The 10,716-nt window shown below is 26.4% G+C and overlaps 1 protein-coding gene across 6 annotated transcripts in view; it reads right to left on the bottom strand.

Moving 5' to 3' along the window:
- The window catches only part of LOC107441076 (Autophagy-related 18a), a 46,331-nt gene that overhangs the window by 11,994 nt on the left and 23,621 nt on the right, over nucleotides 1-10,716 (bottom strand). For 2 of the 6 annotated variants that reach the window (XR_006225185.2, XR_011637732.1), the window contains exon 11: nucleotides 8,968-9,081. The exons of 2 other annotated variants lie outside the window; for them this stretch is intronic. Coding sequence is in view for 2 of the 4 variants with exons in the window: in XM_016054216.3 (XP_015909702.1) it covers nucleotides 9,028-9,081 (54 nt within the window). In the remaining 2 variants the exon portion in view is untranslated. The remainder of the gene's footprint in view (nucleotides 1-8,967; nucleotides 9,082-10,716) is intronic. 2 more of the 6 variants (XM_016054216.3, XM_016054217.3) reach the window with 1 other exon arrangement.

Below are 10,716 nucleotides of genomic sequence, written 5' to 3'. Positions count from 1 at the left end.
GATTGTGGGTCTACATTCAATATAACTCTAATTGACTACAAGTCTGATTTTCAATTTTTTAATTAGAAATAATTTTAAAAAATAGAATTATTTTATTGGCTTAGCGGAAGCCATTACTTTAGAAAAAGTTGTAGATCAAATATTTTAAAGACAGCATCAGTGACATTTGCTAGCTTCTATTAAAAAATTTGTTTATTGTGCATTCTGCAATACTTATTTTTTTATCCGTTATATGACAAATTATCAGAATGATCAACATGATCGTGTTAACATAGTACGATAACCACAATCTACCATCAAATTGGTATTAAGTAATCTTTAATTACATGTTTATAGCTCATTTTCAAACAATCATACAAAAATATCAATTTTCCTTCTATTGTCAGTTGTAACAAGTGGATCAATTGCTGTTATCAGCATCGCATTATTTGCATTAGAATTATGATTATTATGGTTAGAAATGAAATTTTTCCCCCTAAACCAGTGTTCCCCAACCTTTTTATCACTGCGGACCTGTCAAGGTTTGATAATTTTACCGCGGCCCACTGGGGGGGGGACGTTGATTGTTACCGCTTATTTTGATTTATTAAGTTTAATTTAATTATATTTAAACATGCCTTCAAAATAAAATACAGTTACACCAAAAAATAAATATAAAGTGATTTAACATTTTAACTTACTAGAACGTTAAATCAATGAGAACCTTGAGCTTGTTTCTTTGCAACGAGATGGTTCCATCTGGGGGTAATCGGAGACAATGATACATTACAAAAATTTATGTCACTACCTTCGGGGGCCTCCTTTTTTTAAATAAATAAAATTTGAATGGAATACAGATATTTTTAATTTGGGGTATAAACCTAGGAATTTAAATTCAGTTTCAATGAAATGGGTGGCCCGGTACCATTTGATCCACGAACCGGGGGTTGAGGAACACTGCCCTAAACCTATAAGTATGGTATTTTTCTACAGAATTAATTATGAAGAATAACACAACATTATATCTGTCACTGCGAGAATTTATCAACTCAATGCTAACAAAATTTCAATGCATCATCATGGTATTTACAATATTATTATGCTTTAACACCTTTGTACCAAGAGACAACTCTCCATTAGAGTAGACCATGAGCCCATTATCATATATATACACACACATATATATATATATATATACACAAGAAAAAAATATGGAGAAAACATGGAAAATAGTATTAATAAAGATTAATGAAAAAGAAACAAAGAAAAATTATTAAAATAAAATATTTTTAAAAAACTATTTAACGAAAATTGTTAAAAAGCCAAAAAACAAAATGATGAAAAGATTAATAATATTTCTTCATCTCTTTTCATTACTCTTTAGTATATTATTTTCCATGTTTTCTCTATATTTTTAATTTACTTTATGAGCTCTATATACTTGCAGCTTATGCCCAGTAAATAAAACTTATTATTTTTCTCAATTTATTCGTTTTTCTTTCATCTTTTTTGCCTTCATTGTGCCATATATATATATACAAGGCTAAGTCTTAGTAGTAACACGTTTTCACCAAGACAGAGGCAATTAGGTGTAAGCTGATCAGCTGTGGCTAGTAAATATATATGTATGTTATTTCCTGTTTCATAAATTTTTTATTTCAATTTGTACTATAAAAAATCAAATTCCTTTTTTTTAAGCTAAAAAATAACTTAACATGATGGCTAAATTTTAGAATTCGACATAAATGAATAGCATTTTTCATAGATCAGTTGATTCAAGTTACCCTTCTGTCGATAGTTTAAAATCAAAACTAAAACCATCACTAATTGAATGAGTGAGTAGGTATTAAAACTGAAATAATAAATTAAATTTAAAATTTCTGTGTTCTTTCGCGCATATCTCATTTAAATCAGACATCATAAGGTCTTATAATTTATTTAACTAAAAACAAAGCAAAAGCAAAATTAACACACATTTATCGATCAATTTCATGCACACGATTGATTCACACATCACAACACAACACTTTAAGCGGAGGGTTAATCGAGCATGTCAGTCACAATTTAATGACTATGCATAGAGAGGAAAATATTTAATTTTTAACCTTTCGCTTGCAATGCTTAGAATACTAATGCCAAACTTGTAATTCTAGTTCACTTGTTGAACCTCACAGAAATGTATTGTAATTTTTTATTAGATAGGGTCACAGATAAATTGAGTTAAAGAGGAAGCTATACTGTGAGAGAAACTTTTAATAGCAAATTCTGTTTCATCTTGATTTATAACTTAAAATTTAAAGTTATGGTAAACCTAGAGTAAACCTTGAAATTTTAAATATTGAAAAAAGGTTTTCAAAATATCAAAGTTAAACGAACTAGGGGAAGGGAACTTCCCATAGCCTAATCCTATTTGAAACTTTATGGCCTACTTTAGATTTCCCTGAACTGATGTTTTCTATACTTTAAATTACTTAAGAAGGTGAAAGATAATTTACCCTGAAGGATTTCTCCCTCAGCATAGCTTCCTTTTTTTTTAAAAAAGCTAATTTTTTAAAGAAAATTATGCAGAAGGGATACAAGGACAAGCAAATACAGACAGGAAAAACAGGAATAATACAAAAATAAGTATAAAGTAGAATGCATATTAGAAAGAAAAAAATTAAAGGCAAGGCACCATCTACCTTAAAATCTGATATATATCAACATATTTTAAACATAAATAAAATTTAAAACTTAGTTTTATATAGATGCCTAATTATTATGCATACAGTCAAACTCTCTCATCAGAACAAAGGGATTGAGGCTATAAGGGTGCTTCACACCACAGTTGGTCAAAATTACCAAAAACAAAAGCTATAAAGAACAAAAATGTTCCATATCATACCTAAAAATGGGGTTGCTTTTTATTGTTCCTATTTCACTGAAATGAAAAAAACTAAGAACTTAGTGTCTTTCTTTTTTTGGAAAATCAGGTGATGTACAGCGCGAGAAAAAAAGGAACATCCTGTGTAATTTTTGTTTTAATGATCACCTGCTAAGACTCCATCTAAGACAAACCTTAATGAATTAAAGGGGTGACCTTAAATATATTAATTAAGTAGTGCAGATGATATTTTATGTCACAAAATCAGACACAAAAACGTACTTTCTCTGAATAAACATATCCTTTTTTTCGACGGATTATGATTTCTGACCAACAAAATATGAGGTATAGCCATAATTTGTCCAACTAGTTTGATTAGGAAAGCCTAGATACTTTAATGCTAATTTAACTTTTTTTGTATTTCCCATACTTCGAGAATTCTTTTAAAGGAACAGAAAATTTTTTTGTACATTATTATAAATGTTAATCCTACGATAATTCCATACAAGAAATTTTTTTTAATAATTATTTATAATTCCATTTACTAATAGTCAAAAAATCCTGAGATGTGAGACAAACATTTTTACACCATTTTTAAAAATTGATTTTTAAAGGTGAAATAAAAAATTTGAGTGCAATCGATCATAGTTTCTCAGTTGCAAAATTTTTAAAATATTGTATATTTAAAATTTTATTTATCAAGAGCTATTTTACTGATTTTGTTCTCTTTTTTATTTTGTGCACTGTCCAACACTTGTGGCACTAAATACATTATCATTAGCACCATTGCTATAAAAAGCAAGACTTCAAGGAGCAAAAAAATTTTCTAAGGAAAAGTTATAATTTTTTTCTTGCAAAATTTGGGTTCCCTTTTTTTCTTCTTTTTCTTGTTGAATTAGATCTTTCAGCATTTTAGAATAACTAATAATAAATTAAGTGTCATATAATAATCATAAAAGTTATAATTGTAAAATTTTTATAAATGAAGAGTTGCATGAAACACAAATATTTGTAATACAAGAACAACAGAAGCAAGAAGAGCCATGCTAAAATACTGTGATACATAGAAAATACTAATGGTTGCCATCGGCAACAGGCAACTGAGTGCAACAAATGGCAATTAAAAAATTGTCTAACATTTGCCACTAAATTGCCAATTTTTTTTGTCAAAAATGAAGCCCATGAATATTTCATTACTATTAGTTTCAACAAATATGGAATTATTAGGAATATTTCATACTAGTCTGAAAATTATTTTTACAAAACAGATGAAGGATTTCATGATGTAATACTTTGTAGCTAACACATATACACTTTTCTTTTAAAAAAAACTCTTTCAGGGGTATTTAAAATTTCACATACAAAAGATTATTTAAGAAGTTCCTCCTAATTCTAATTATACTTGTAATAACAGAGTTTCATGATGGATATTAGCAAACATTAAACCCCCATAAGCAGAATTATAGTGAATATTCTGCAACAAGCCCTTGATTATTACATATGTCTTGTGGATATCACAAAAAACAAACAACTAGCAGTAGTTCAATTAAAAGAATAAATAATTTTATTTTGCTAATGAAACAGAAAAAAAAGTAATTTTAATTAATTAAATATCAAATGCCTAGATAAGTAGCTACACAGTGAAATAAAAATTATCGACAGCATATAAAATTTTTGCAGAAACTTAGACCTAAATTGTTCGGCAGGGACATGGATGTAAATTGTTTTACAACAAACTGAAATTGCTGTGGGACATTAGTCACAGATTTTAGCATTTTTTGCTTTTGAGTGTTAATCAATGATGAATTTTAAAAAAAATAGTTAAATTTAGGAATTTTTCGCATTAGATCTCACAATAACCAAGTTCAACTGTATTTAGCACAACTGAACATTCTATGACAGACTCTTTTGGGGGTCTCAGTCAGTTAATTTTTTTTATCTTTGCATTTTAAATAAAAAGGGGAAAATTAGTATTAATCAAGTTTGAATGAACTTCAATTTATAACATAAATATTCAATTTACAAAATATTGACAAAACGAAACGCATGTTTTTAAAAGGAGAAAAAGATTTAGAATTATATTTTAATAGCAATAAAGTTATTTAAAAGTAAAGAATCCAACAATATTCTCTTTTTTTAAAAAATAAAATTGTCCTTGAGAATAAAAAATAAAACAAATTGACATAAAACATTGTGGTAAATCTTCTATGCTGATATTTTAATTCTATTAGTGAATTATTTTAGGAAAAACTTGATATTTAAAATATATGTTAAGCAATTTCTTTAATGAAGGGAAAAACAACACTGAAATCTAAATTTTAAAAAAATCAGTACTTTTTTGAAAAAATTTACAATATTAAAAATATTTTCTTAATGTACGAGCTTCAACCTGACAAATGTAACAGTGCACAAACAGATAGAATATGTATTTGAGAAATCTGAACCTCTAAGTACTGTTTCATTCAATTAACTGAATTCTTTTAATTTTCATACAATTTACCTTAAGTTTAACACCATGAATATAACTTATACAGTTTCTTTGCTACATAAGATTTTTTTCAATGTGTATATAGTGTGTAATAAATTAAAAGTTTAATGCAAGATTTTCAATTTAATGTGCTTGCTGTTTTTTGAAATATATTATAGCAAATAAATAAATAAATAAAAACCATGCGCAAAAAAACATTAAATTAATTTTATATAAGTTGCTTAATTTTAAATAAATAGGATAAAAAAAAAATGAGATAGTTCCAGTCTTAACTCTTCAAAAATATTGTACACTAAGTATTACATAATTTATTATTTTAAAATTTATTATTATAATTTATTTATTACTATTTTTATAGAGCAAACAAAAGGAAAAACAAACGGAAAATTGAAGCCAAATTATTCTTTAACAAGTAATTACATTAGGTGTAAAACTATTCTGTTTCCCAACTAACTTTTGATCTGAACACAATCTGGAAAAATATTGTTAACAGTTAGGATAGAAAGTGGTGAGACGTGTTACACGTTTGAATTATTATATATTAATACAGTAGAGAACCGATTATCTGGAACGATTGGGACCATCGCGATTCTGGATAATAGATATTTCCGGTTTTCTGAATCGCTACAAAATGCCGTTTTTTTAATGTTTATAAAACGAAACAAACTTTTTTTTTTGAAATAGTTTTAGAAATAATAAAAAATTATAAATAATAATACACTTAAGTTTAAATAAGGAAAGAAATTATGAAATAAAAATTATATACAGGCTTATATATGTTATTAATGTTATTATTAACATTAATAACATATATAAGCTATTTGTGCTTATGTGAGATTCGTCTACAAACGGCTTTTGATCCGCCCTCTAAATCAGTTCTTTCGTCTACTCGATAAGCAGTACACTCTAAATAACAAAATGAGCTCAAAATCTTGCAAGAAAAAAAATTTTTTTAATGGAAGAAAATTAATTTCCGGTTCCGAATTTCATTCAGGTTATCTGGTTTTCCGGTTTTCTGATTTCCGGAAAAGAGGTTCTGCACTGTATTACTATTTGTATATTTTGTCAAATATACAGATAGTAATATAATTTAAAATATAATTATAAGAACAATAAAAAAAATTGCACAAAATAAAAATAAAAAAGTTATTTGGATAATTTAATGAAAAAAATAAAGTTTAACCAATTAGTGTAAATGATCCATTTAAATTTTTTATAATTTTAATAATAATCTTTTTATTCATCTTATTATCTCAAACTTAGTCATTTTAAAAAATCAATTAAAATTGCCTTCAGTAATTTAAAAATTGAGATCGTTTTAGCAGATGTTTACTCATATTATAATTGACAATCAATGACATTCAGTATATATTGACTTTGCATTCTTCAAATGTCAATCTAAAAAAAAACAGATCTTTTTCCTATAAATTTTTAATTTTAATAAAAATATATCATTAAAACAGTAAAAAAAATTTATTAATGAAATAAAGTAAATATAAATAGTTATTAAAATTGCTTTCCAAAAAAATTATTTTTATAATTCTATAAGTTTGTTCAATAACCAGCATTTAGATTTAAATCTCTTTGTCAGATCTAATTTAAAATATCTCATAACCTAATAATGCTAACTTGAAAAAGAAATACAAATGGTAAATTGAATACATACTAAATTAAAAAGTACTAAAAAGATTATCAATTTTTCTCACCCACTGTTGTTCTGAAATAAAAAAATAAGTTTGAAGTATTCCTCTAAATTCTTTTCTTAATTTAAATATATGTGTATATCGATTGACTTGGTAGCTCTGTTTCTCTGTAAGTTACTTTTGTTATTGTGGCTTTTGAACTCGTTTTCTAACAAACAAACCTTTTATGAGAAATTGGTTTAGAAGTTGGTTACTGGCACAGTAAAAAAATTAATGAATTAGAAATTTTTTCATTTACAGTAAACTTTGTCAAAGGCAAACAAATTATGAGGTGGAATTCCGCCTTAAGCAGAAATTTTAAAGTCTCAGAAATTTTTAAAAGTCCATAGCATTACATAATAACATTTGGGAGTGGAAGCATTTTCCAAATTTGTGTATTAATCTTTTATAGCGAATGTTTATTTATTTATAAGGAACATTTCAAATCATTCTATCTGTCTAAGCATTACACTGTTAAGTAAAGTAGGTAACATATAACTGATTACTCAAGAAATAAGGCAATTTTACTCATTTGAAAAATGGAACATAAATGGAAAAGTCTAAATTTGCTATTTTTGTAGAGAACTACTTATATTGTTGAACATTGAACTGCAAATAGGTCACTGAAATTTTGAAATATAGTGGCATTTTGATGTACAACGGAAAATGTGTTACAAAAATAAAACAAAAATTGATTTAAGACTTATTTTTCTAAACTAAAATTGAACACACTGTCAACCTAAGTGTTAGATGAGTGCATGTTTTAATGTATATATTCCTTTTTTAATGCATAGGTGAATTCTATTTTAAAGACGATGAGAAAACAGAAGAACTTTAGGAAAATGTAAAATCGAATGATAAAGTAAAAATATTAACATTGTTTGAAATAAATGTATTTTGAAGATGCTATACAACTTTTAAAATGTTAGTACTATAATTATTTTGGCACAAGTGTTAAACATTGTTCGATTGAAACATTCAGTTACATAAAATTAGTTAGGACATAAAATTTTATAGCAATCTGCTTTTTTGATTTGGCACCGATTATTTCCATTTTATATTTTATTAAAAATAGAAGCAAACATTTTTATGATACAAAATATGTTGGATCTTATTATTTCAGATAATCGAGGATTGATTGTTGTTTACTCAATTAGATGTCTATATCACTATATACTTCGAATTGATAAAAACAATTTTGTGACATTATAATAAGTATAAAAACTCAAATGAGTAAATGAATTATATTATTAATCAAATGAGTCGATTCCAATAACTTAAGTTTAAAGATAACGTTATCATTAATCAGCATTCAATTCCAGAAATATAAAATATTTTGCATAAAAAAAAAGCACCAAATAGTTGTAAGTAATGGCATAATACTACATATTTTAATTAAAGTGCACAGATGGATAAATTAAAATTATGAATAGGTAACTCTTTTTGAATTATTTTACTCGTATCACAGTATACAAATATACTTCAATGAATATTATTATGCTTTAATAAAAGACAAATTAGTCACTTTAATCATTTTTGCCATTAAGATAATCAAGATAATTTTAAGATTAATTTTAAAAAATAATTCAATAATAATTTTAAAAAATTTTACAATTAAGATTTTAAACTGATTTTGATTATTCAGAGAAGAAATTACAAGAGAAAAAAATAGATAGCAAGAAAAGATAAAGACTGAAACAAAAAAAAGTAAGTAGAATTATATAATACAGTATGCAGTAGAAAATATAAAGAAAATAAAGAAATAACTATACATATCTCATGTTTTTAACTATTAAAAAAAAAGACTAAATAAAAAGGGTAAAAAAAAAATTTAAAAAAAACTCTTTCAGAGATGCAACAAATTTGCCCTTTTTTTTCTCGTCGTGTCACAGTGTTGTGCCTGCTGATTGTGAACCATACGTGTTTGAGAACGGAAAGGCAAATTCATTACATACTTTAAGAGTGAGGCATGCCTCATGCAAGAAACGGTTGTGACGGGCCATGCGTCTACACACCTTGGGCTGTACCTGTGTCCCCTCCTCGCACAATGGCCGCATAACTTGTACTCCCTTGAAGTCAAGAAGAAAAAAGAAGAAATGGTCAGCACACACATGGGGAGGATTCACAACTCACGCTCACACATTCATCAACTCGCACTTAAGCATCCTGGTCACTCCACACTTTGTGGTGTAGGTTTAAAATATATTATTTATATCTTTGATCTAATGATCATAATTTTACGAACTGAGATGCGATCGTAATCGTCAATGGCGGTGGTTGTTTCGAACCCACGATCTGCAGCTGACAGTGGCATGATTCTGGTACAGGTATGATTTACATTCAAAGTGACGAGTACCAGGAAACTTAAGCTTCCTTCACAAAGACTGACAAACCATTTTAAAAATGCATGAAAACATTGAGGAAATAAAGAGATATTATGGAGTATAAATGAAACTAGATGTACTCTAGTTTTAGAAAAACAATTTAATACATATTACTAATACTAATACCAGTTAATATTACTAATACCAGTCATATTACTAATACCAGTTAATTTTAAAGAAATTTGAACCCTGTTAAAAACTACAACAGTTAGGATGACAAATGCTGATTCATTAATACTGTATACAAGCAAACATTAGCCTGCAACTTTAAAATCTAACTTTTATAATATTAATTACATCACTGTTCATTAATTTCAATATAGTACTACAATAAATAAATAAAAACATAAAAAATCTTGAAAAAAATTATTAGAAAAGTATTTATATGAAAATAATATTTTTCAGAAAATAAACTTAGAATTTAATTATGTCTCACTAATTTACCTGTGAAATAACAATATATAATTTTTTTATATTATATATATATTGAATATATACAATATTATATTATATAATTCACATATAATCAAATGAAATAATAAAAAAGTAATAAAAAATACTGTTTAAAATCCTAAGGTATGTATTGAAAATTTCAAAAAATTTTTGAAACACAACACTTTTTTTAAAAAACTTTTTTGTTTTTACCTTGATGACTAAAATAAATATTTTTTGAGAAAGGTCTGCATCACTTTCCTTAATGACTCCTTTTCCCATTTGCATTTAAAATCCAGGAAATAAAAATACACACATAAGAGGCCACAAAATTAACAGAAACTTATCAGTTTTAGAAGACGTAATAATGCTAATGGTGTTTAATTGAAGTAATAAGTACTACTGGTATTGAGGTAGTAGGTTTTTCTTGAGCTCCCAAAATATTAAGTAACAGTTAACATTGCAGTAAAAAGAATAAAAATGTTTTCTAACTTCACTATGGAGGATAAACTCAGCAAAGAATTAAAATGATCTAAAACCAGTTTATTTGAGGATGAAGCTCAAAGGCAATTCCCATTAAATGGAGGAAGCAATACAAATAATTTAATGATTTTAATTCCTCCTTTGATCTTACTGATTTTAATAAGTAGCCAGAGTTACAAAACACAATTTTCATTATTTTGTGTCCCCTAGAGTGAGTATATCTATATAATATTTTGATTCCTAATATTTTAAATGGATAAATATATATGGGGAGAGTTCAGGACCCACTTTAATGAACATAAAAAATACTACAATCAAAATTAATGAACAGTGGGTTCTAATTAACTATAATTTAAAAAAGTAATTGATGTATTACAACAGAAAAAGTAATAGAAAGCAACAATT

The sequence above is a fragment of the Parasteatoda tepidariorum genome, chromosome 9 (genome assembly GCF_043381705.1).
Source record: "Parasteatoda tepidariorum isolate YZ-2023 chromosome 9, CAS_Ptep_4.0, whole genome shotgun sequence".
Taxonomy (NCBI): Eukaryota; Metazoa; Arthropoda; class Arachnida; order Araneae; family Theridiidae; genus Parasteatoda; species Parasteatoda tepidariorum.
Note: the sequence above shows the minus strand (reverse complement) of the source record. Positions and strands in the feature narration are given on the sequence as shown.